Source organism: Bubalus bubalis, chromosome 24 (genome assembly GCF_019923935.1).
Source record: "Bubalus bubalis isolate 160015118507 breed Murrah chromosome 24, NDDB_SH_1, whole genome shotgun sequence".
NCBI classification, from domain to species: Eukaryota; Metazoa; Chordata; class Mammalia; order Artiodactyla; family Bovidae; genus Bubalus; species Bubalus bubalis.
In genome coordinates this window covers 9607668-9634237 of record NC_059180.1, presented here as the reverse complement: position 1 = coordinate 9634237, position 26570 = coordinate 9607668, and the positions used below count along the sequence as shown (strand labels likewise).

The window sequence follows — 26570 nt, the reverse complement described above, 5'->3', positions numbered from 1 at the left end:
AGGAGGCAGTGGCCGGATCTGATCGTGGCTGCCACTTGTGGGGAGGCTAAAAACCACGCCCACCTTCGACAGAGACCACCCGCCCATCACCACCATCCCCTACGGTCCCTGAGCATCACTGGGGGGTCCCCTGCCTGCCCTTCGGGGGCATCACGTTCTGCAAATCAGCACGAACTTCAAGGCATGTATCCCTGGAGGAAGGGTTACTGTTCTTCACCACCGGGGTGATGTGGTCCTTGGCCCAAGAGGAGCTCTGGGAAGGGACATGACAGACGGTTTTCAATTTGTTTCAAGTTTATGGAAGAACTTTGCTCTAAGAAACACAAGAACTGGTCGGCCCACAGAGAAGTGGCGGTGGCACGTGCCCAGGTGAGGAGGGCTCCCAGGACCACACCCCACGCCCCCAGACACCATGCGGCTGGTCCCCACTGCCTCGGGCCACAGCGGGGACGTCGACAGTGACCGTTCACTTTCAACGTCGCCCTCCCAGCACCGCCCACCCCCTCCTGCTTTTTCTTCACAGCCCACGCAACCATCTAACACACTTTGCACTTGGCTTGTTGATTGTTTTGCCTCCTTGAAATGTAAGCATCGTGAGACCTGCTTGAGGGGGCCTTCCGTCCCCGTGTGACTCTTACGTGATCAACAATACTTGGCACATACAGGATACAACAGTGAACATTTGTTGAGTGAACAGATAAAAGGAGGGGGGTGTATGTACACTCAGGTGAGACCCCGGATTGTGATGTGATAACTGGTTATTTTTATACTGCCTCGTTCTTTCCCAGTTGCAATGGCGGGGGCAGGCTCTGGTCAGAAAACAGTTTCCAAGCGGGACTGTCTTCCAGAGTACCTTTCACTGGCTTCTAGTAGCCTCTTTACCAAATGCCTTGTTTTGGAAGGCTAATCCCTAAATGATTAGGTTACAATAAAAAGGCCTCTCAAGTTCTTAAAAATGAAAAGGCAGAAAATAGACTTTATTCCAAAAAAGAGTTTTAAAAGATGTTAAAGAAAAGGACATGTTATGTTATTAACGCAAATGTTTTTCACCGTCTGAGTTTTCCTTCTCCAAGGCAAGCACTCCAGCCAAGCTTTTGCAGATTGTGTTCAAAGCCCTTGGCCCACAGAAATCTGGCCTTGCTCATCTTCCCAAGGGGCCTCTCAAGTCTTCTGAGCCAGGCAGGAAGAAGTGTTACAAGGCAGGTGACTGCTGTGGACCCACAGGGTTCCAGGCTGGCGCCCACTGGCATTTCCATGGAGGACCCCCGTGCAGGGCTGTCAGGTGGCGTCCCAGCAGCGCGCAGACATGGCTGAGCGGAAAAGCTCTCTGAAGACCAGACATGACAGCAGATACCACCGTGTGTCCCTGGGAAGGAGCTGAGATGAAGCAGATCGTCCTCGCCTTGCCAGGGCCACTCAGCCCAGGGGCAGAATCTGTGCCAAGTGCCTCACCCTGGGCTGGAGGGGGGACCACCTCCAGCACTTCCAGTCACCCCGCTCCAGGCTGCAGGGAGCGTGGCCCAGCGCAAGGCGGGCCCTGATCCTCTCGGGCCCCATCCAGAGCCCCGTGGCTGCCCTGGCTGAGCAGGCCAGGCAGTCCTGAGGCCAGGGCCAGGCTCCAGCAGATCGAGGAGGAGGTTCAGATGAAGGACCTGGCCAGAGTCACCATATGATCCACGCCACACGCCACGTCCACGGGCTCCCCAGGCATAGTCACCTGAAAAAGCGAGGCCCAGCACACCGTAAGGGGAGGTGGCCTGGCAGGGGCCCAATGAGGGCCTGACCCTGGCTCTGCCTCCGGGTCAGTGATGGAACCGGTCCGAGCCTCAGCCACCCACACGCACCTGGCAGGTTAGCTGGGAAGGGCCATCTCAACTCCCCACTCAGTCAAGGGCAACACCCCCAACCCCCGAGAGGCCGCTCTGGGCCCCTGCGTGCACCGTCCCAGGATGTAGACACCCCACAGAGGCTGCTCCCCTGTGAGGGTGACTCCCCAGAGGTGGCCACCTGCCCCATGGGTCACCAGGCAGCTCCCTGAGCGGCTCCAGAAACCGTCCCGCCCCGTCCTGCCTGCAGGGCCCACTGTGGGGAGGAGTCCTGCCAGCCCAGCGTCCTCACCCGCTTCACCCATCAGCCCCAGGCCCAGGCAGGCTGCAGGAGGGGTGCTGACTGCGTCTTAGAAGGGGCCAGAGGCCTGGCTGGCAGCCTTGCCGACACGTTATCACTGGCGGGGCCAGCTCTCCCCGTGACATGCAGGCAACCCTGCAGGGTGTGGAGGCCACGGCCTGGCCTGCTGGGCCTTTACACGGACGCTCGTCGTCCCACCGCTCCACAGCTGGGCCCTGGAGAAGGACACACACGCACACGCACACACACATACACACAAAAACGGTGGCCACGACACAAGCGGGATCTCCAGGCCCACACAGCCCCCCAGCTCTCCAAGAGAAGGGCACTTGCCTTTCTCCTATTGTTGTAGTATCATTGTTGTTATTATTACTATTGATCTGAATAGGTGATAGTCACATGGCTACCATATAAAATGACTTTCGATAGAAAAGAAAGGTATTATTGCCTCTGGATATCGCCGCATCGACGTCTGCCCTGCTCCCCACCTTCCCGGGGAACTGGAAACGACTTCTCACTGGTTTCTGCTCTTCCAAAGATTCTGGGTGCAGAGCGCCGGTGGGGGTGCAGCATCTCCTTTGAGCTCCTGCCCCGGCTCCTCCCCGGCCTCTGCCAGGTGCAGGTCCTGCTCTCCTGCCTGCACCCGACTCCTGCCCACCCTCCCCCGGGCGGCAAAGTGACAGCTGGAGACGGCTCTGCAGCAGCCTGCGGAGTTTACTGAGCTTCCGAGGGGACGACCCCAGCCAGATGGCCTGGGCTTTTAAAAGCCCAGAAGCAGCAGTGTCCACGGTTCAGAGACAAGTCCATTAAGGGCTCCGGGCCGCAAGGCAAACGGACGCTAGCACCAAGTCGTGCTGCCCGTCCTGCTCTAAACGCACGCCCTCAGCAAAACCTGTTACAGGATCACTGAGCAAACACGCCGCAGTGCCCCCGGCCCGTCGCGAGGGCCCAGAGCCACATAAAGTGTTCCGGCTGGCCATGGAAGCAGAAGAAAACACGCTGCCCGGGGTGACCGGCCAGGTGAGCTCCCAGCAACCTCCCCGGCCACGAGGGCGCCTTTACTGACCTTCCCCGGGGGAGGCCACTCTCCGCGCTGACCGGCAGCCGAGCGGCCACACTTAAGCGCCTCTGTCCTCGTTCCCCAAGGGCTGTGGCCCAAGAGCCCAAGGCAGAGGGGACCACATGGTCCTGGCTCACGCTGGCCCCAGGAGCCTCTATGGGGAGAAGCAGGCGGTTCCCTGGCGACACACCCCTCAGCCTCTGAACTGAGTCCAAGAGACGACTGCCCTCAGCCGTGTTCTATGTGTCCTCCTCAAGGTTAAAAGGAGTTTCTATTTTAGACCAATTTACACTCCCATTATTGCGAACAGTTCCAGAAGCCAAACCCTATCTGGCCTGAATAACTCTGAGAAGTGTGAGCAGAATTAGTGTAGGAGCAACTCTCTACACAAGGACAAGTTCCCAAGACACACGCCCACCAGGTGAAGGACAGAGGACACGCGCCCACCAGGTCAGGGACAGAGGACACACGCCCACCAGGTCAAGGACAGAAGAAGGCCGAGAGGAGCAGTGGACAGCTGTGACTGGGCCGCCAGACTCACCATGTCCCCACTCAGCTGCACCCGAAGACACCCTGCCCGGCACCCAGAGGTGGGGCCACACCCCAGAGGGGATCCCGCCCAGCCTGCGAGGAGGCCCGGCCCCGCAGCGCACCCTCCCCTGGGGCATCAGAACTGCCAGGGCCTGCAGCTCCCGAAGAGGCCAAGTAAGAAAGGGGCCCTGAAGGCAGCGGGTCCCCAGGCAGGGCTCCAACCAACCAGAGGGGCACAGAGCACAGGGGAGGCATAGTCTGCAAAGGACCAAGTTCACATCACAGCCCAGCCCAGTGGACGGCTGAGCGACTGGGAAGTCAGTGTTTATGGCCACAGGCTGTGGGGACAACCCCACCTTCACCGGCAGAGCGCCTCGCCCCCAGGATGGCCGTCACCCTTCCCTGGGCAGGGGTGTGGCCTGAGCCCAGGCCTGTGGGGCCGCTATTGCGCAGATGGTCTCCCTCTGCACGTGACCTCTCCTCCATGGCAGGGGACCCAGCTTGGGCCCTCACAGAGGAGGGGGGCCTTGGTGACATCTCAAAGTCAGACACTGAATCCAAATCTGGGCTCCACTTCTCACTAGGTGTGTGACCTTAAACAGGTCACCAAACCTCTCTGAGCACCAATGTGGAGCAGGAAGACATCCTGGATGCTTCTGGAAGGAGAGGCTTGGATCAGGTGACTCAGACGTCACCTCCTGGGCCTGTGAACCATGAGAAAAGGCCCGGTTCTGTGCGTCTAAGAATAACCAGTTAGTACCACTATAGGAGCTACAAACACGGTTCTACTTTTCTTTTCCCCTTTTGTGGAATACTTTTTAAATGATGTAACATATCCCCTGCTGAAGATAAGTAAGAAAATATAATTTTTAAGGAATAAAAATCACTTGCAATTGTTTTTTTAAGTGAGACAACAGAACAGACTGGAGAAAGGTCCAACTACTCAACATCAGACTAACCTTTAAGGATTCCAACATAGCTGATTGAAAAACTGGCTCCTGTCTCCATCGCTCTCCCAGAGCCCCAGCCCCACATCCTGGAGCCGGCATAGACCTCCGCACTATCCTCCCACCCCAACCAAAAGGAGACAAAGGGGTGAAGGAGCTCCACAGATGCCCAAGAGGAGACCGCATGTGGCCTGAGGGCAGCCGTCACAGGAAAAGACTGGAGCGTCCTTGCCCTGATGGCATGGGGGCCAGGAGTACGTCAGAGGGACGCTCAGGGGTCCAGCCTTAACAGCAAGGAGTCCGCCCACAGGCCTGGCGCCCCCTGCTCCGCCTCAGAGGCCAAGCCTGGCCTGGCCACTTCAGCAGTGAAGACACCCTCTGATGTCAAACCCAACTTCACAGCTAATCTTCGCTCTAATTTGAGGAAATGAAGGCAAGTGCGGAGCCTCAAGTCACAGCGGTCATTCATTCAAAGCCCGGTTGCTCGGCCATTTCCCAAGCTGCTCCCACAGAAGGGAGCCCTTGGGGTGGGGTCAGGGCTCCTGAAGGACAAGCAGGATCCTGACTGCCCCACGCTCCTGCTCCCGGACAGCCGACCACTGCCCGCCGCCGCCACCGCACCTCTCCTCTCCCAGGCTGGGGTCCCCAGGGGACAGCGGGGCCGCCCTATCAGGCTGGGAACAACTCGGGGGCACACTCATCTTTCCCCAACAAGTTCAAAGCCTCCCTCTGACCAGTGTCTCCTGGGGACTGCACCGGAGGGAGGGCCAGCGAAGTTCACGGGAGCCAGGAGAGCCAGCAGCTAAGGGAAGGGCTGGGAGAAACAGTCAGTGAAATAACAAAGCGCCTCCAGACACTTTCCATGGGTTTTTGACAGATAAATCTTCTTTTTAAAAATTAAAACATTTCTTTTGCATTTTTATGTTTTTTTAAAAGATGCTTTTACACAACCAAGGAACACATCATTAAAAACGATCCTTCAAAACAAAACATTTAGGCACACATGCACACACAAACACACAGAAGCACGCATGCACACGAGTGCCTGATTCTCTACAGAGACCATCTCCAGAAGGGAAGGATGAAACCAGAAGCTGCCTCTGCGACAGGAGATGGGAGGCTTATTTTTCATAATACATTTTGTACCAGGTCCATATGTTCTATACTCAAAAGAATAAACAGCCTTGTTTAGAAGAACTTAAAGAACTGACTTAGTAAACAACGTGAAAATAAACTACAACTTAAGAAGGAATCTCCTTTCCCTTTAATTTTGAAATGAGCCTTTTTGTATAATTGCACCCTCCTCCTGAGAAGAGCCTTTATGTTTCAGTCTGGTGGCTGTGGTAAGGCACTCTAAATATTAAACATCCTGCTTTCTTTTAAATTCGCTGTAAAACATTCCTCTCCATGGGCCTTGGTAAACAGCTCCTGGCACGTCAGCTCCTTCAGCCTGACCCCCTCCCTTGTGGAGAGTGGGGACACCCGACCTGCAGCTCACTCCTCCCTGAAGCACCCTAAGGGCAGCACGAGACCAGAACCCCGGGGACCTGGTGCTGGCCCAGCTGCTGCATCCAGTATTGGCTCCGCAAGCATGCCCTCAAGCCACTTGGCCCAGCCTTACCCTCCACGGGAAGTACTGGTCTTCCAGGCGACCGATTCCCAGGCACCCTCGGATGTTCTTGCCCCACACAAACAGCTCTCCTCGGTCTGCAAAGAAAGAACAACGGTGGCTTGGTTGGGGCTTAGGCTAAGGGCAAGTCTCCAAGAGAAGGAAGGGTAATGAGAATAGGCCTTCTAGAACCCGGTACAAAAAGATCAATGTTAACCTTCAATTTCTCCCTGGATTTATTAATGCTTGCTTTTGAAGGGACAAGTAAACAGTACCATCCCCAAACCAAACACATGTCCCAGCCCAGATTCACGCAGCGTCTTTCTCAGGCGAGGTGGGCCTGGGGGCTCCTGCACACACAGCCCCCTCTGCTCGGCCCTTGCGGACACCCCCCACCGCCCAGCTGTGTGACCCTGCGCTCCACAATCCTGAGACCTCAGCATCCTCAAATCCCGGTCACACCCTGACAGAGTGAGAAGTAGGATCATCTGTCATTCCTTGTCTGGTCTCAGGAGCATTTGGTCAAGTGACACACAGTGACGGGGCGCCTCTCTGGGCTGGGTCTACATCTGTGTGCTAGGACCTGGGACAGCATGGGGACCAACAGGCATGTTCCTGTCCTCATCCGGGTGGAGCCAGTCCAACAGAGAAAAATAAATAACCCGACAAATGCATGATTTCCAACTGTAACAAGTGCCATGAAGGAAGAGGACCGGCAGAGTGCTGTAGGGACAAGCCAGGACACTGAAGCCAGACTGGGGCTCTGGGAACCCCAGCCTCCAGGACGAACCCCCAGACTGGGAAGGCTCCTCGGTCCAGACTTCCTCCCGCACCAGCTTGGGGCGTCCTCAGCACAGAGGCCCCATTCACAGCCCCAGCAGGCAGAAGGCTCTGGTCGTGGGAAGGACGGACACGCAGGAGCTGAACTGAAACAACCCGGCTGGCTCAGTAAAGGGCCCTTTGGTGACACACGTCAGAGCCTCTGTTCTGCCTGCCCTCCTTGGTCTTCCACCCGAGGGGGGGTACCTCAGGGTAAACCAGATGGCCGCAGGCAAATGCCAGGCCCAGCAACAGGGGAGAGAGACACCCAGGCCCCGGGGCTCCTTCTACTGAGGAACAGGCACTGGCACTGGCACTGGGAGGGTGGCTGCTGGGTTCTGGGGGAAATCTAAGTAGGATTTCATTTCAGTGTGACCCACATGGCTACATGGTGGATCAGCAGACAAAGGAATCTACCTTAATCGTAGATGAAGGCTGTGTGTGGATTCTGAAGTTTGTGACTCTGCACACAATTTAAGCCTTAAACATTTGGGAAATTACAGATAATCGTTACCTCTAGAATTCACCCATACCAACTCTTCCTTGACACGTCAGAACAGCTTTAAAACGCTCACATATATTTGCAGGTGGAGGTGGCTGACCCTGCGTGGGGGGTGGTGAGGGTTCACCCCGGTTGCCCCTGCTATCACTGGGGTGCCTCAGGGCAGTCAGATAGCACTGCAGCCACCGCTGCTTCAGAACCCCCAAACCCAAACGCGGACCGTGACTGAGAGGCCGTGAGGACTCTGGAGCCTCCAGAGGGTGCTTATCTGGAGCAGGCCTCACGTTAGCAGGAGGCCAGAGAACAGACGAGGGGGACCCCAAACTGACTGTCCCAGCTCAGATGTTTTAAGAAAATAACTACTTGCCATGAGACAAAAAGGTCTTTAAAATTTCAAGGAAAAAGCGAATTTATAATACCTAAAAGTCATAAAATGAAATCTGTTTAGTTCAGTCTTACTTTTCATGTCAACTAAAGGGGAGCAAGTTGACCCGACAGCCGCAGTGGTGGGATGAGAGCTGTAATCCAGAAGCGCAGGCATTCTGGAGGTCTGCAGGGTAACTGGATAGCTCGTGGCTTCGTAATTGGGCAGACCTCAGAAAGCCTCCATTTCCGCCTCCCCTTTGATCACTCTGCCCCAGCACTCTGGAGAAACCTGGCACATCCACCTCCCGAAACCACAGGCCGGCCTGACGCATGCGCCTCCTGCGCTCCAGACTGGACGAGGGGTGGGCGTGGCCAGGGGGCCAGGAGGAAGCCCCGCAAGGTCGCTTCCTGCTCGCCCACCGCGGATGCCGCCAAACCCCCACTGGTTTCCCCGGGGCCCACTCCAGGGTCCCCTCTCCCAACCACCGACTGTGTCCTCTTGAGAAACTCACTGTAACGTTAGCCTAACCACAAACCAGATGAACCGAAAACAAACCTCCGGGATGAAAAGGAGACACATTACACAACCTCAAGCCGAACAACTTCTGGATCAGCCGCTCTCTCTAATTATCCACACAAGGGCGCCACTCCGCTGGACAGATGGGAACTGAGAGCGGCCCTCGGCCTGGGGCTGAACCCGAGAGGCGGAGGCCCGGCCAGGCCTTGGGGCCGCACGGGCCTGGTCACTTACTGGTCAGGGCGGCGAAGTGGCTGAGCCCGCAGCGAATGCGGGAAACCTGGACTCCCGGGTTGAACTCCGACAGGCCAAAGAGAGTGGGTGGAATCATTTCTGGAAGAGCGGTTTCCAAGAGGTTTGGTCCCTTCCCAAGAATTCCGTAGCCCCAGACGAAAACATGTCCTTCTCCTGGATTACAGTAAAAACAACGGTCAGGAAGTCAAATCAAGCACAGCCCTCCCTCTCAAGAAATTCAAACCACACCACCAAGATGTGTTACGTCCACACGCATTTTTTTTCCTTTTTTCTTTTCCCTCTTGCGTGGCAAGAACATGCTTAGATAGATACTTAATGTTTCTTTTCTCCTCTTTCAAATTTGTGCTTGTGGAGGATGTCTAGCCAGCTAACCAATCTCAGAACACAAACATCCCACATCTTGAGGGTGCTGGACAGGGCTGCTCCATAAATCACCCACAGACCCCACGTGAACACAGGGGAGCCTTACAAGGACAGCTTTTCCCGACATGAGCAGGAGATGGAGCCAAGTACCCACACGACTCCTGGCCAGATTCTAAAACTCGCAATGACTTTCAGGTTATAAAAAGTTTAACACTGATCAGTGGTGCCAGATGCGTAATCCCAGGGGGCGTGGCTCTCAGGATCTGGACCCTAGGCTGCCTCCTGTGTGCACGTGGGCTCTCGGCACAGGCTCTCTGGAAAAGGCAGGGCTGGAGTCTTTGGCCCAGGCTCAGGGAGAGGGAGCAAGCAAGCCAGAGGTCTGCAATCCTTAGTTCTACGCTGGCTCTTTGTCAATGTATAAATCACAGCTGTTACCCTTCTGTCAAGAACATCAGTCACCCTCCCCCTCTGTGGACTGAACTCTTATCTTCCCACAGGCCCACTCCCCACACTGAGAGCCGGACCCAGTGGACAGCAGCCCTTCCACAGCCATCCCACCCGCAGCTTCCCAGCGAACAGCCCACAAGAGGGGCTCACCGTTTAACACCGCACAGCCTGTGCCCCCACACGCAGCCTGCTTCACCCGCCCCACTCCTGAGAAGGGCAAGCACCGGGGGACATTCACCTGCATCAGAGGAAGAGGCCACACCATTAAGAAGACAAACCAGCAAGAACTTGGAAACACTGTTTCGTGTACAGGATAGGTCTAAGTCCCAGTTCATTCATGCCCTCCCCTAGATAATCCCGAATACTATATAGGTGCTGAGGGTCTAACAGGGCACGGGGGAGACGAGGGAGCAGGACACCCCGTCCCACTCTGGGAGTGTAGTCCAGTGGAGGAGGCAGATGTCAGCCAAGATGAACGCAGGATGAACCTGTGCTGAGTGCAGTGAAGGCAGGACGCGTGTCGGGACAGCAGTCAGGAGGAAGCAGCCAGGGGAGGAGAGAAGGAAACCCCAGGTCGGGCAGGTGGAAGTACAGAGGGGCGGGGCGCGCATGGCATGCTCCGGAGTTTCAGCAGGTCAGGGTGGCTGCAGCCGGGAACGAGGGGGAGTATTTGCAAGATGCCGGTGGAGAGAAGGAAAACCAGACCACGTGGGACGGCAGCTGACCGCGGTAAGGATCTGGTCTCTACCCTGAGCATAACAGGAAGGCAGTAGGGGTTCCAAGTGAGAGGGATGTGACTTCGAAAGGGGAAGGTGAGTAGACGTGGGAAACGATGGAGAAGGGCCAGGGTAGGGGGATGAGCACAGATTCACTCCAGGATGTTCTGAACCTACAGTGCCTAGAGATGGCCAAGTGGCCTACTTAGCCTTCCAGCAGGCTTTGGTCTTGGCGCTTCTACTGAGGAGTGTCTTTGGAAAGATGGATTTTAAGTGCTTCAGTGACAGGCATGGGTCTTTTCAGAGTCACGGGCAGATGGAGACAGCTGGAGGATAAGGACCCCTAAGTTGACTAAAGGGGCTTACTGATCTTAGATGGTGCGAGGCTGCTGGCCGGGCCTGGCGTCCGCTACCCGGCTCACACGGCTCCTCTGTCCAACCGGGCTCTGGCACACAGCCCTCAGCAAAGGCTGAGAAACGCTCCAGCAAAGAGCCGTGGGAATGCACCGCTGCTGTCCCTGACAGGGTGAGGCTCAGGCCACGTCAAGGATCAGGGCTGTGGCGGGCTGCTTCCCAACAAGTGATCTGTCTCCTGCAGGTCACGCCATGTGCTGTCTGCACCCTGCCATGCGGGAAGCTGGGCTGGTGACTTACTTCTACAGAACAGACCTCCAGCAAACATGAGGGGAAGCCACCACTGGGATGAACTCGTAGAGCACTGGCTTCTGTCTCACTGACATGCTCGCTCACCCTCTCGTCTGCCTGCTCGGCTGAAGCCAACTGCTGTGCTGGGAGCCGCCATGTGGAGAAGCCTGCATGGCAAGGAGCTGAGGAAGGCTCGGCCAACCGCTGTGAGCTGGCCAAGCACCAGTGAGGACCGGGGGCCCCGGGGCCAGCAGTCCATGGGGACCTGCACCCCACTGCAAACCACCAGTGTGAGCTCAAAGGCAGAGCCTTCCCAAGGTGAACCCCAAGAAAGAGACTCAGAGCCAAAGACCTGGCCAAGCCAGCCCTAGATCTCTGGCTCACAAAAGCTGAGAGAAAATAAACAGGGCTTGTTTTAAGCCATTACATGGTAGGGTCATTTGTTACGCAGCACAGGTAACAACGGCATGACCCTAGACCTGCCCCCATAGTAAGGCCATGCAGACACTGATCTCAGGCCTTGGTATCAGGAAGCCCAGTCCTTCTCCTGAACACTTTATTTGCAATTTATCTTATGAAAACAATGAGTCATTAAATGACCTCGTTTTCTGGGACTTCCCTGGGGATACAGTGGCTAAGACTCTGAGATTCCAACTCCAGGAGACCCAGGTTCAATCCCTGGTCAGGGAACTAGGTCCCACATGCCACAACTAAGATCTGACACAACCAAATGAATAAATAAAAATAAACATATTAAAATAATAACTGATGACCTTTTCTTCTGTTTTGGCTACTAAAAGTTCAGAGCCAAATCTGCAGCCACTTCTAGCCAGTGTGTCAGACCACAGAGAACTGAGAATTATCTTTGTCTGATTAGCTGACCTTTATCTCTTTCTTTACCTATTACCATATATTTAAAACTCTTTTGTGTGTTGTCAGAAGCTTGATGATATTAATTTAAGTCCTTATCACTTAGAGACACACAATGATTTATAAAGTCTAGGATTTGCTTCAAAATAATGTAGGACAGAGAAGCAGATGGAATTGCAGATGCAACAGAACTGGCCATTAGGTGTGTGGGGCTTTTTGGAGAGGAGGGTGGGGGAAGGTTAATGAAAATGTTCTGGAATTAAATACTGGTGACAGTTACACAGCCTTGTGAATATACTAAAAACCACTAAGTCATACAATTTAAAACAGTAAATTATCTATTTTTTTAAACGGGCCATTAGTTGGCAATTATTGAATATGGGTAATGGCTACATAGAGATTAATTATGCAGTAAGGCCTACTTTTTGCTTATATTTGGAACTTTCCTTAATAGAGCGTTTAAAACCCTACTGCACTGTACGGACGGTGGCCCCCTGCGGAGACGGCGGGGTCGCGACGGGGAGACCCCACAGGCCGGGCGCCGGGGCTCTCCTGCGTGACCTGGGGGCCACACGGCGTCTTCATCAGGGGGCACACACGCTGGACGGCAGCAAAAGGCCCGCTGGGATGTCACAGGAACATGTGCAAACAGCCTCACTTCCCCTTTCAGAACAGGGCAGGGCAGACAGACATACTCAAACTACTGCTCTAAGCCAGGACTAGCTTACAGAAGTATTGATAATGAAGGCTTTTGAACCTAAGCTTTCTTTCTAGGCTCCAAAGAGATCGTCAAGCACTCAGCCCCTTGAAGAGGTAGCCTCAGCTCAGGCGAGGCCTACACAGCAGTCTGGACATCTCCCCTTGGTGACGGACCTCTTCTGCATGTCCTTAATACTACTTCCAAGCCCCTAGCCCAGGCTGCCAGTGACCGCGTACCTGTGTGGAGTCGGTGACAGAGGCCAGCTGCAGGTACTCAGAGTTGCCCCAGCCGAAGAGGCCACCATCAGCCGACACGGCCAGGCAGCAGTCCCCGTAGGTGGCCACCTGGACGACGTTCACTCCGGCCAGGTCTCCCCCCAGCTTGGTGGGCGTGCTGGTGATATTGTAGTGACCCAGGCCTGACACGATGGAAAACTGTGTTACTCAAACATTTGCCTTGACTTACTATGTGCCAAACACCGTTTTAAGCACTTTACAAAGATCAACTCAGAATCCTAATCAGTTCCCCCTGCACGCTGTACCACTTCCTGTTCCACGTTCTCTAAGAGGAAAAAACATCGTAGTGATTGTTTACACGTAAAACCCTTGATGTTTCCTAAGTCTGATTCAAGTTAGAAACCTTTTCAAGATGAAACGCCACCACACAGTGAGCCTACCAGACCTTGTATACAATATCCAGGCACAACCCGTTACACTGCACTTTGCAGATACTGCACTGTTAACAAATTGAAGGTCTGTGGCAACCCTGTATTGTCAGGTGATGGCTAATACTTTGGAGGCAGTATTTTTTTATTAAGATATGTACCTTGTTTTTTTTTTAGACATAATGCTATTGCACACTTAATAGACTACAGTATAAACCTAACTTCTATATGCACTGGGAAACCAAAGTTACAACAAGCAATTCCTGAGGCACTGCTGAGCTTGGGAGAAAATAAAGGAAATTTCTAAGAGCCCATGCAATGTCAACCCCCCACAAATAGAAACTGGCAAACTGGTGTGGTAAACAATGAGCCAAGGAAAAGATAGGGCTCGCCAGGAGGGCAAACGTCACTACCAGCTCGGCGATGGAGGGTAACCCCTGGGCAGCAGCTGCGGGAGACCCCAAACCACAGAGCCCTGCTTATACTAGGCTTCCTCCAAGGAGCCCAAAGCAGCGTCGGATGGCAATACCCGCCGGCAACAGGCAACGCGAAACCTATATATCATCTTTCGTATACACAAAGTATAATCTATATGCTAAAAAAGATTTTTAAAAATTAACTCAAAATGTTAAAGGGTTATTAAAGAAACTGGATACGGAGATAGAAACTGCTTTAGACCTGATGGTCAGGGGGGCCTTCACTGAAAAGACAACCTCAAGCCAAGGTCTGCAGGATGAAAGGGAGAGTGAAGAAGAGCATGCCAGGCTGAGGGAACAGCATGTGCAAAGGCCCTGCGGCAGCAGAGGAGGGGGCTCCCGATCAGGCTGCAGTGGGCCCGCGGGGCTGGACTCAGAGCCTGGCAAGCAAGGGCAGTGAGGCCATGGGACAGCAGAGCTTCTGGAGTGGCACCAGGAAACTAAACCAGGGTTCTCTCCAGCACTCAGACTTTCACCTCACTCCTTGGTCTGTGCTGTCAAAAATGTATCAATTTCATTCTTTTTATAAAAAACTGATTTTTAAAAGTTAACTCACACCAAGATTTGAAAAAATAAAAAGGAAGCTTCAACTTTACAGATACTAAAGAAATGCACACTTTAAAAACTGGCACTGGGATTAAATTAGGGCACTTAAACTGACAATAATCCCTGCTAGCGGGCTGTGATTAAATCAGTACTTCGGTACACTGCTGATGTCAATGTAAGTCATTTCCAACACTGAAACTTTAGGAAAGCAACATAACAGTATATCCTGAAAACAATAAAAATACTCGAATCCTTTGACCCACGCCTGGGAAATTCATCCCAGGGCAACAATCCAAATGAAGGGAAAAGCTAGACATGTATATGTGACAAATGTCGTATCTGCAATGGCTACTGCACCCCCCACCCCACCCCCACCAAAAGTATGCCTCCTGACTACAGGGTAATGAGTAGCTACCTGATCAAATAACTAAATTATGAATTCACCTTATAGTACATGAATTGGATGCTCTATCATACAAATATTAAAAACTGTGCAAATTATACCAACGTGGGAAAATGTTTCATGTAAATTTAACAATAAAACAGGCATGTAAATTTAACAATAAAACAGGTTTATGAGTACCATAAACGATGTTCACATATGAATAAGGGCAGGGAAAAAACATGAGTCAAGGGACAAAGATGATGTGTTGAGGTGGCGGGATGATAGAGGATTTACACAAGGTTTAAATCTAAATTTAAGGTCCTCCCTTCAGACAAACATGGAACACAGAAAGGTAAGCTGTGCAAGGATGATAAAGCTCCTCTCTCATTCCCCTCTCCCTTAATCACAATCTTCTCAAATCAGTTGAAGCCGAGCTCCCATTAGGGGACATTTGTCTCTGAAAAGACTCAGACTTGTATGGTGGGGCAGCCCCAGTCCTCCGTCCAATCCAGGAGCTGGAGCTGAGGGGAAAGGGAGGGGACACGCGGGAAGGGACAGGAGAGGGAAGGGCTGGATGAAGGCAGCTGTGCCATCCCCGGGGAGGGGCTGGGGGAGGAAGGGACACTACCTGTCTGCCCGTCTGCACCCCATCCACAAGAATACACTTCTCCTTGATCCGTCAGGAACAGACTGTGGTCCTGACCGCAGGCAACCTACCACACAAATGGAGGCGAGATGACTGGTGAGAAGAAATCCTTAGAGCCCTGCTGTCCTGCCCCAAGTGCCCAAAGCCAGGAACACTGCCCACCACCCCAGAGTGCTGCAGGGGCTGGGTGGCAGGCTGCCCCGCCCTGCTCCACGGCCAACTCTTTCTCAATCCAGCACAGCCCAGCCTGGGTCTCCCACTCCCCTGAAACTGCTCTGGCTAAAAACAAAATGGTGCCTCATGTCCTAAGGAGCGAACCCAAGTGCCCCTCCACCCCACTCCACCCCAGGAACCACCCCCTCCTCCAGAAGCTCTTCCCTCCTTCCAGTCCAGCCCAGGTAGGAATAACAGATCTCCTTCTGGTGCCCTCATAAGCGCTTTCTGTATATACTCATTTACACAGTTAAGTATCTACCATGTGCCAGGCACTATACCGTGGATGAGCATAAAATGGTCAGCAGGATAAAGCAGCCTGGAACGCAGAGCTCGAATTACACTCTGACACTGCCGGTATATAACCTGCCTCTCCCCAGAGTGTTACTCACCCTCACCAATTTTTATTAAACTCTGTATCCCCACAAGCTGGCGTGAGCCCTGACCTAGAATAGGCTGGCAACAATGCTACCAAAATAATCTATTAATTCAGAAAATCGCCGTAACAGTTTGGCATCAGCTGACCCAGCTTTCGCCCTTTCAGAATCGCCCCCGGGTGGGGTGGGGGCGCAAGACCAGCGGTCCTCAGCCCCCATCTCTTACCTGGACCACCTGTCCCTCGAAGTCCTGCATCCTATGAACTCTGTGACTTTCACTACAGCCAGGAGAAATTTGAGAAGAAGCATGGTAAGCACTGGGTGATTCCAGCCCCTCTCGTCACCCCAACCGGTGGCCCCCACATGCACACGGTAACATCAGGGAAACTCTCAGGGTCAAGTACAAGGAGAGGGAGGTCTGGGCATGAAAGTAAAACAAAACAAAATCCTTTGGTGACTTTAATATGCTGCAGACTTCTGAATGTAATTTAGATCTACCAGCATAATATGAGGAGCTAGAGGGAAATTTTTTTAAAGATTAGCGGAATTTTTAGCGGATAATCAGTCTGGTGAAAGCAACAAATGAAATCAAAGACATTCCCACATCAGACAGGGCTCAGGTTCCCTCCCTCCCACTCTCCACACCTTCCGGGGACCTCCCACTGCGTTTTATGACTCTGGGGTCTCTCACATCTCACAAGGTGTTTAACACTCCACACAACCTGGGGAAGGGGTAGCAATTTCAGGAACTCACCTATAAATTTCATTCTCGACCACCTTTCTTCCACACTGCCCGTAAGAATTATTCCCCATGCTGAAGACTAAAGGATAAAATGCCAATCAAATCAGCTCTGCAGGGTCCTAGAATCCTCAGGACTGGGAGGAGAGTCTCACATGTGGTTCTAGTGCAACCACTTGCCCCAGCTGCCACTCAGCTTCCTTCTCCAACATTCCCAGCCTCCGCAGGCACCCGTACAGGAGTGCTGGAGTCCAGGCCGGCCAAGACAGCTCAGGCCGCTGTTGCCATGCCTTCTGCCTCCCCGCCTGGGTCCTGGGGGTGCTTCTCAGGAATGCCACATGATGAGGTGAGCACATCTCATGAAAGGAAGGCCTCAGCAACCCCATTCCCTGGACCTGTCACAAGGCTGCCCTCAACGCCAAGCCTCCCCTGCTAAAAGAGCTCCTAACACCACCTTCACCATTTCCTATAAAGCATACTGAGCCAAAAGAGTGAAATTTGAAAACTTTAGTGAAGTTGACCTTCCCCTGGAAACAACCGCTCTTCTGAAGAGGGCCAGGGGTGAGCCAGGAGCTTGAACTAGGGAAACTCTCCACCCCCACCCCATGTGGAAGAAGTGTCAGCAAACAGGCTGCTCTCAGTACAAGAGAAAAAGCCATCTACATACACACACACACACACACACACACACAGAGTCTAGCATGTCAGCAAACAGGCTGCTTTCAGTATGAGGGAAAAAGCCATCTACACACACACACAGAGTCCGGCTTGGTGGCTCCGGGGCTAAGGAGAAGTAGGTCATGATCCGGTGCGTGCTGTCATGTTTATAAACACAGACCGAGATTTCCCAAGAGCCACAGAGGGCAGAGAACATGCAAGAGTTGCCAAGGTCGGCCCCACACCGCTCTCTTGAGCCATCCCACTGACTTGCTTGGGAAATGCCAACAGCTTCACTAACTAGATGGGCCCAACCCCACGAACCCCTTCAGGCCCAGCCGCGGGAAAGCGGCCCCCACTCTCCCACACCCCTGGAACAGGTCCATCACCTCCTTCGCCGTCCGTCAGGACGAGCGAGTGGGCTCTGCCACAGGAGACCTGCAGCACCCGCGTCTCCTGGGGCCTGTCCAGCGGCAGCGGTACGGGCGAGGGCTCCAGCACGTACTCGTATCCCCTGGCTGAAACGAGAATGCGCAGGCGCACACACGTTACACGGCCCGGAGACGGACGTTATTATTGGCAGAGCGGAGATGAGAACTCCAGCCCCGCTCCCTGCCCCCGGCGTCCATCACACGATGAGTTACTGTAAAGCATACTTAGTCCTATTAAAGAAATTTCTTCCCATGTCATTTAAAACCTGCTGGATTTTTTTTTTTTTTCCTTTTTTGGCCACAACACACAGCCTGCAGAAATATTAGCAACCAGGGATCAAACCCACACCCCCTACAGTGGTAGTGTGGAGTCTTAACTGCTAGACCACCAGAAGTCCCACCTTCTGGATTTTTAAGAAAGGAAAAGCACTTTCTTCCTGCAACCCCCATTAGAATTCATCAGTAGACTGAAGAATAGCATATACAGTATGATACAACTTAGAGTAAAAGTAAGAAGAATACATAGATGCATGTGCTTCCTTCCATATGCACAAAATCTCTCTAGGAGGATAAACTGGAAACTCCTGACATATGTTGTCTTCAGGGAGAAAAGCTGTGTGGCTTGGAGGACAGAGGTGGAAAGCAGACTTGTCACTATATTCAACTGCGCCTTTAGGATTCTGAAGTATGTACGTTATCTATTCAAAAAAGAAAATTTTAATATTTAAATAAGAAAGGGAGGAAAGTGTTTTAGAAGGCACCCCAAAGAAGAATCTTATTGTTCTTTATACTCCTACTGGAGAAGCCAGATTGGCCTACATAGGGAATTCCTACAGTACATTTTGGGCTTCCCTGGTGGCTCAGACAGTAAAGAATCTGCCTGGAATGCAGGCGATGCCTAGGTCGGGAAGATCCCCTGGAGGAGGAAATAGCACTCTACTCCAGTATTCTTGCCTGGAGAATTCCATGGATAGAAGAGCCTGAGGCTACAGTCCATGGGGTCACAAAGAGAGGGACATGACTGAGGTATAACACTTTCACTATGGTAGGTTTTAAACGATGAACTTCTGAATATTTATAACAGAGGCTGGAGTTAAGATCTGCCAATGTCCTGGTTCTCAACCACTCATGACCCCACTCTTTTCTCCCATGAACCCCACGTTTAAAAACATTTCATTTACCAAATATATGGCATTACCATCATACATGCCTGTTGGTATTCACTTGTGACTGATATAATTTTCAAACAGAGCTTTTGATCAGCATGGCATAACTGTAATTTATCACAAGAAGATGATGTAACTCTAAGCTAAACCAAAGGCACTGGATAACGCTGTTAGTGTAATACTGTACTTTAAAATACTAAAAACTTCACATCTCCTATTACTATGGTCACGGACGCCTAAGGGCCTGGGAAGCAGCAAAGACATAACATTTGAAGGGAATCGGAAGTGTTACAGCTCTCGGGGAATCTGGCTCCACTTCCAGCTACCGACTGACAGGAAACAAAGGACAGCAGAGCACGCCACACAGCGCCACGGGGATGCAATCAGCAAACTCCAGCCTGGACGCTTCTACAGGACAATTGCCATGATTCCGTCAATAAATAAATATCAAGGAGAAAAAGACGGACACAAATGCAAAAAACTTTCAAAAGTCTTACCAACCAATCAATGTCTGGCCTTTATCTGGACCTTGATTCAACTAAATTTTTAAAAATATAAACCTAATGATATTTATGAGATAATAGGCAATTTAAACAGAGGGGGAGTTCCCTGGTGGTCAGGATTTGGCACTTTCACTGCTGTGAAAGTTTAATTACCTGGGGTTTAATCTCTGGTCAGGTAACTGAGATCCTGCAAGCCAAGCAGCACAGCCATAAAAAAAAATAAAATAAACACTGGATATCTGATGATATCAAATGACTATACTGCTAATTATTTTTGGGTGTGATAATGGTATTTTTTTTTTTTTTAAGAAGTCTTAATTTTTTTAGATATGTACTGAAATATTCATGAAAAAAATCAACGATGTTAGGATTTGCTTCAAATTTGTTGAGGGGGATGGTGGAGGCTGAATAAAACACGACAAGTGAGCTGATGACTGCTGGAGCTGGTGGCGGTACATGGGGTGCACTAGACTCTTCTGTCCATTTCCATATATAGTAATGTGGCATCTTGCAGCTAATAAAGACTTCAATACTAATTTATAAAAGACTCCCAATATAAAATTAGTGACGAAAGGCAGAAAACAAAACATATGCTGTAATCAAAATTATATTTTTAAATATATTTGCATATGAATAAAGGAATAGGAAAAAATGGGGGGGGAGGCTTATCCAGTATATTTCTGGTAATTACTCCTTTATTAAAAAAAAAAAATGCTTCTTATTGTACTTATAATTGATTTACTACTGTCTACTTATAAAGCTGTCATTATAAATAATTAACGTTTTTACAATTCAAGTTTCGAATACCTGGAATCAAACCTCCATCTTAAGGATTTCATTGAATTTTTCCTCTTAGACCATATTGTAGGCACTGCAGAATATTTCAAGTGATCTCCAACCTAGGGAAAAAAGGGTCATCTCTTTGGGGCCAAAAAGAATACCTTCACTCATCAGCAAATGCTCCTTTGCCTAAAGGTTCAATGTTATTACCAAACAGACTGAAAAATAATCTGGTCTAGATGGTTTCAAACAACACTTTAAAGACTCCATCTATTTTGTTGCTATGGTTTGGTTTATGAAACCATTTTCTTAAAAATCAAAGAGTGCCTTTTCAGACCACTCAGAGCAGAGAGAAATCAAGGTGAGAATACTTACTTTTATCTTTCCGGCTCCTGTGAAATCCAAGCTGGGAATCTTTGTTGAGCCCCATACCCCAAACTTTGGTAATATCCTTGGTTTTAGAGGACAGCAATGTGAATCCATATCCACAGGCGGCAGATGAAATCTGAATGGAAAAAAAAAAAAAACCCATAAAGCATTGAGTGATACGGGACGTAAGTTTTCCCAGCGATAAATCACAGGTTATTTACCCATTTCAAGAACCACCACTATTACTATAGCAACTAACACTTACTGGATGTTCACCACGTGTTAAGGGCTTGATATGCACAACCTCATTCAATCTTCAGTCACCCAGTGGTCTAGGTAGCAAATGATCCCCATTCACCAAGACATAGTCTCGCATAGTAAACTTGAAGACTACCTTAGTTTTAGTTTGAATCTTGGCAAGATCAAAGGGTTGACCACTGGGTAGACCTTTACCAGCTGTGTAATCTGAGACAGACTACTTAACTTCTCTGTGTCTCTTTCCCTATATGCAAAATAGTTAACAACAGTGTCTCTCCTATAATAGTTAGAAGTAGTTGTGAAGACTAAATGAGTTAATATAGTTAAAACTCTTAAGAGTAAACAGTACGTGGCTTAATGTAAGAGCTAAATAATGTGCTTATTATTACTACTAAGGGTAGTAATAGTAGTATTTGGTATATAAGAAATTCAGGTACCTTGCCTGAGCTGTCTGATTGCGGAGCGCGTGCTATTAATCCTTATGCTGCACTGTTATAGTCTCAAACCACTACTTGCATGAAGAAGAATTAGTCAGCACAGCTACCATGACCATGACACACTGGCTGACCCCACCTTCAAGACCAGATGAGGAAAGAGTCTTCAGTGGGGCTGGTAACAAACCAAACGCAGCCCGGCTTTAAGGTCAACTCCCTTTCCACAATACCCAGAGCGGCCTGAGACAATCCCGGTTTACACCTGATGCCCTAAAGTTCACTCTCAAGCAAATGAGAACAAATCACATGGTCACCCTAATGTTCCTCCATTATCTCCTGGCTGTTTATAGTTTACCAAAGGCCTATATAGTTGATCTCAGAGACTACATGTAAATCTAACCTGATCCTGATGAAAATGCTAGCCTACCACGATAATGAACAAACATGAGTGTTGTTTTGTTTTTACATTTTTTAACTCCAGCATATCTTGAAGAAAGCGAGCTAAATATTTCTTTTTAAAGTTGATGACCTGTTTAATCGAGTCATCCAAAAGTTACAGACCCCTCCTTCTGCCCTGTGACATTTTCTCTCCTAACATTCACATGGAACATACACAGATGCACCACTACATCAGGAAAAACGAAAACACACCTCAGTCCTCTGGTCTCTTGGAACGGCTCCACCTCCAAGGAAATGACCCACTGGGGAGGCCAGATACAACCCCTGACCACACAGCAGGAAACACAGAAAACTGAGTTCTGAAGCCGCTGCCCAGCATACGATACGATTACTCTCATCTGTTTATTCAACAGCCAACAAATATTTGGGTAGCACCTGCTATATTATTAAATCTGCCAGTATGTGAAAAGGTGTTGAACAGAACACAGAGTCAGCATTAAGCAATGTTTGTTATAATAAAGCACCAGAAGGGGACTTTCCAATTCTGGTGGTGTAAAGAGGTTAGCTAATCTTTCCCCCAAAACACAAGTAAAAAACTGGAGGAAAAAAAAAAAAAAAACCACAACCATTTCAGGGCTCCAGAAGTCAATCAAAGGCAAACAAATCAAGAAATTACTCACAAAGGGCTGCTAGACCTACAGGCAAGAAATACCAGGGTTTGTAGACTTCTTGTCCCGAGTTGCTCCAGCTAACCCAGCTCAGTCGGCACAGGAGTTAGAAAAGGGAAGCACTGACAGTGAAAACCATCAGTTTTGTTGCTTAGACAGACTTAATTTGTGGTAAAAGGTGAAAACTCATGCCCCACAGAAAATTCAGCAGGAAACAAACAAGGAAGATTCGCAATTCACTGAGTCTGAGGTTGCAATCCTGACTCGGGTAACAGGAGAAATGTAACAGGCAGGTCCTAGAAATGAGAGTCACAGAAAGCTCTTCACACCTGCATGGCTGACAGGGAAACTGCACAAGGAGCTCCCAGTGGGAAGAAAAGCTGAGGCTAGCTTGAGATCAGGCTGAACTTTGAATGTGATCCCCAACCCACACACAGAATCAAAGTGGAGAGCAGAAAACTTACTAGCTCAAGGTGTCTGAGCATAGCCTCTGCCCAAATCGTTGGCAAACGCCAAGAAATCTGACTTTAAAAAAAAAAAAAAAAGGACAGTCGGGGGAGGGGGGCGGAACAAAACAAAAACACAAGCAATGTCAGCAGCCACACACAGCAGAGGAGACTGACGTCCTAGATTACAGAAAAGTTAGTTGCTAAGTCTGTCCGACTCTGTGGCGACCCCACGAACCTGCCAGGCTCCTCTGTCCTTGGGATTTCCCAAGCAAGAATACTGGAGTGGCTAGCCAACCATTTCCTCCTCCAGGGGATCTTCCCGACTGCATCTCCTGCACTGGCAGGCATATTCTTTACCACTGAGCCACCAGGGAGGCCCACATACCATACACATTAACTCAAATGACTGGCTCACAGACCAAAGCATAAGAACTCAAACTATGAAGATCCTAGACAAAAACATAGGAAAATTATCTTTGCAATCTTGGGATGGGCAAAGACTTCTTAGATATACCACATGCCTGATCCACACCAGAAAACCTCATCAACGGAATTTCATTCAATGAAAAACTTTTGCTTCCTGAAGGACACTATTAAAATAAAAAGAAAATCAAGAACTGGCAGAAAATATATGCACATATCATATATGTGATAAAGCACCTACATCCAGAACACATAAATAACTCTCACAACTCAACATTAAGAAGTTAACCTTTCACTGAAGCTTAATAATCCCTGTTTAGGTGCTCCCTATTTAGGGCAAAAGATCATGCGTTATCCTTGACAGAAAAGTCAGAAGCCAAAGCGGTCCAATCTGCTTCTTTTCCACCGCCTACCAAGATGTCCACAACCACGCCAAGCAAGAACCTATCCTAAACATCCTTTTCTGCTTTTCTATATACTGGCTGCCACAATAAGGGGCCCTCCGGGAGCTGTTCTTTACTGCATCTCTTCACGTCTGAGTCAACTCGGGGGCCTCCTGTGCAACCATTCCAGTGTATTTAGACCTTTCATTCTCGCTCTCATTCCTGTTACTTCTCCAGTTAACATTTCCTTTCCGAGCTATTCACCGACTCCAGCCGGCCCACATTTTCTCAGACCTTTTGAAGTCCGCTTAAGTTCCGAGTCTCTATAGGAGGTTTTCTGAGAGACTGTATTCTTGTATTTAAGGGCTTCCCTGGTGGCACAGAGGTTAAAGTGTTTGCCTGCAATGTGGGAGACCTGCGTTCGATCCCTGGATCGGGAAGATCCCCTGGAGAAGGAGATGGCAACCCACTCCAGTATTCTTGCCTGGAGAATCCCATGGACAGAGGAGCTTGGTGGGCTACAGTCGCAACGAGTCGGAACCGACTGAGCGACTTCATTTTCACTTTCCTAGCAGCAGAACTTCTGGGGTCTAGCCCGAGGGCGAATCCCTAAGTACCGAACACCTACGAACCTTGGGGCAATGGGCCGGTCCCTTAACCTCTCTGAGCCTCCCTTTCCTCTCCCCCTCCCTTTCCTCTCCCGTAACTGTGGCAACGACCCCGGCTCACGGGGTGTCGCGAGAATGACGCGAGCCGGACACAACACCCTCCCCTTCGGGGAGGGTCGTTCTCCCCGAAGTTTGTCCACCCAGCTTCGCCAACCCTCCAAGAGGGTCTCAGGAGGAACGGCGAAGACTCGAGAGCGGCACCGAAGGAGGGAGGGAAGAAGCCGCAGTCCTCACCTTTTGGTCCAGCTCCAGGCGGTAGGGCACGGGCTGGATCCTGCGGCGCGGCCGCGAGCCGGCGCGGGGCTGGGGTCCGGAGCCGGGCAGCACGAAGGTGGGCACGCCCAGCGCCCCGGAGAAGCTGAAGCCCCACACGAAGATTCGGTCGGCGCGAGTTGCACGCTCGCCCACGTACTGGAACACGGGCGCATCCGCCTCGGCCTCCGCCGCCTCGCGCCGGCTCCGCGAGCGTCCAGCCGCTGTCCAGTGTCCGCGGCCCGGCCCCAGCCCACTCAGCCGGCGCCCCAGCCGAGCCACCGCCGCCAGAGTCACCACCGCCATCCTCCGTCTCACGCCTTAACAGCTCCTGGGCGCCGCCATATTGGTGACCCTTGACCTTACGCCCCGGCGGAAGAGCCTGCGGCCTCGTTTACTATTGGCTGAAAGCAAAGGCCTTGAGGGCAGCCGATGGCTGAGGGCGGGAGGGCTGGGCTAGGCCGAAGCCGGTATCCGCCGATCCTGAGAGATCCTGTGGGATCCGTCGCGGCCCGACTTAACGCGCAGCCTTTCTTCGGTCTCCCGAAACCACCCTGAACTCCCTCACCTTCCCCCACAGCGCACGTTTGCTGAGCACCTTCCCGCTCCTGGCGAGCCCTTTCATCTTACAAAGGCCCTTTGCTTTTCTGGCAACCAGAAGTAAAATGTTAGGGGTCGCCCGCTCTGCCCGACTCCCGCGTAGTGCTCCCCCCATCCACTGTCCCTGTCGTTTCTTACCTGGCCTTGTCGCCGCTGCTCCCGCTTGCACGCCACTCAGTCCGTGCTCCAGCCACAGAGAGCTCCCTGCTGTCTAACAGCGCAGCGTCCTCCCAGCGTCTCCTCAACCCCTCAGCCCATCACCACTCCACTGAAGTCAAGTGGTCCCACTTGTAATTTCTGAATCCCAGGGACGTTTCAGGCCTTACTTTGTACACAGTGCCTTGAATGCTCGTCCAAATACCCTGTTCTCCCTACTTGTGTCTAGCAAACTCCTGCTCATCTAAGATCCAGCGGGAGCACCTCCTTTGAAGTTCCATGAAGCCAAGAACCAGTTCACTCAGATGGTCCTCACCAGTTTTGTCCTAGAGTTTAACGTGCAGCCAGGAACAAGGGAGGCCCTCGTGAACCATTTGGGAGTCCAGGGGCCTGGGTTCCTGTCCTGGCTCTAGTCACTACTGACTTGTCCAGTGACGTTGGGAAGTTGTGTCACCTCTAAAATGAGAAGGTTAAATCAATACATGAAAGTAGTCTTTTTTCTAAATAAATGTGATGTTTGAACATCATGGCCTGTGGGATCTCTTGCAGCCCTTTATGATCCATGATCCGAAATTAGTCCCAAATGCTAAGGGCAAATTATTTCTTTTTTCCCCCTCCTCTTCCTCCCTTTTCTCTTTTTTTTATAAGCGTGATACCTGTGTCAACTTTAATAATGTAAGAGCCAGTTATTTAACCAGCAAAAGTGAGGTTATTTAGGAATCGGAAGAGAAATCGCAAATCAGGGAGCACAAGCTATGGTAGACCACAGGCAAATCTAGAGAACAAGGAAGGGATTGCTTTTATAGGGAAAGGGGCATAGTTGGAAGAGGCTGTGATAACCAAGTTGGAAGGGCTGTGATAACCAGAGTCCTTTGGAAGAAGCTGGGACTCCAAAGTATGGTGACTTCCCATTGGTGGGGTAGAGGCATCTTCCTGTCCCAGATGTAGGGATTTGTCTATTCCTATTTGGAATAACTGAAGATACATGGTGAGGCACACAAGCCCTCACCTACAGGCCTGTCCCGACGCCCAATTTTAGCTGTGTGTTAGTTGCTCAGTCGTGTCTGACTCGATGGGACCCCAAGGGTTGTAGCCCAACCAGGCTTCTCTGTCCATGAAATTCTCCAGGCAAGAATACTGGCGTGGATTGCCATGCCCTCCTCCAGGAGATCTTCCCAACCCGGGGATCGAACCCTGGTCTCCTGCATTGCAGGCAGATTCTTTACCGGCTAATCTAGGGAAAGTGAAAGTCACTCAGTCGTGTCCGACTCTTTGGGACCCCAGGGACCATACAGTCCATGGAATTCTCCAGGCCAAATACTGGAGTGGGTAGCCGTTCCCTTCTCCAGGGCATCTTCCCGACCCAGGAATCGAACCAGGGTCTCCTGCATTACAGGCAGATTCTTCACCAACTGATCTTGCTGCTGCTAAGTCACTTCAGTCGTGTCCAACTC

The 26570-nt window shown here is 51.0% G+C and overlaps 1 protein-coding gene across 3 annotated transcripts; it reads right to left on the bottom strand.

The window, feature by feature from the left end:
* Positions 1–949: 949 nt before the first annotated feature.
* Positions 950–24711, bottom strand: RCC1L (RCC1 like). 3 transcript variants are annotated; one of them, XM_044936018.1, is made up of 12 exons: positions 24343–24711; positions 20433–20562; positions 17567–17695; positions 16536–16602; positions 16008–16059; positions 15174–15258; positions 12711–12892; positions 9694–9781; positions 8713–8886; positions 6287–6372; positions 2119–2342; positions 950–1717 (listed from the first exon to the last, which is right to left on the bottom strand). In XM_044936018.1, exons 1-11 carry the CDS (start codon positions 24664–24666, stop codon positions 2124–2126), a joined length of 1536 nt encoding a protein of 511 aa, XP_044791953.1. In that variant the 5' UTR covers positions 24667–24711; the 3' UTR covers positions 950–1717; positions 2119–2123. The 3 variants fall into 3 exon arrangements, 2 of the variants coding, with proteins under 2 accessions (XP_044791953.1, XP_006057118.2); XM_006057056.3 differs by lacking the exon at positions 2119–2342; XR_006548326.1 differs by lacking the exons at positions 8713–8886; positions 9694–9781.
* Positions 24712–26570: the final 1859 nt, after the last annotated feature.

Excerpts from the sequence above, each read along its gene's own strand:
- RCC1L (XM_044936018.1), bottom strand. The coding sequence starts at position 24,666 with ATGGCGGTGGTGACTCTGGCGGCGGTGGCTCGGCTGGGGCGCCGGCTG. Across the intron at positions 20,563-24,342 it reads GCCTGGAGCTGGACCAAAAG|ATTTCATCTGCCGCCTGTGG; the intron begins GTGAGGACTGCG and ends TTTTCCATTCAG. Across the intron at positions 15,259-16,007 it reads TCGAGGGACAGGTGGTCCAG|GTTGCCTGCGGTCAGGACCA; the intron begins GTAAGAGATGGG and ends TTTGTGTGGTAG.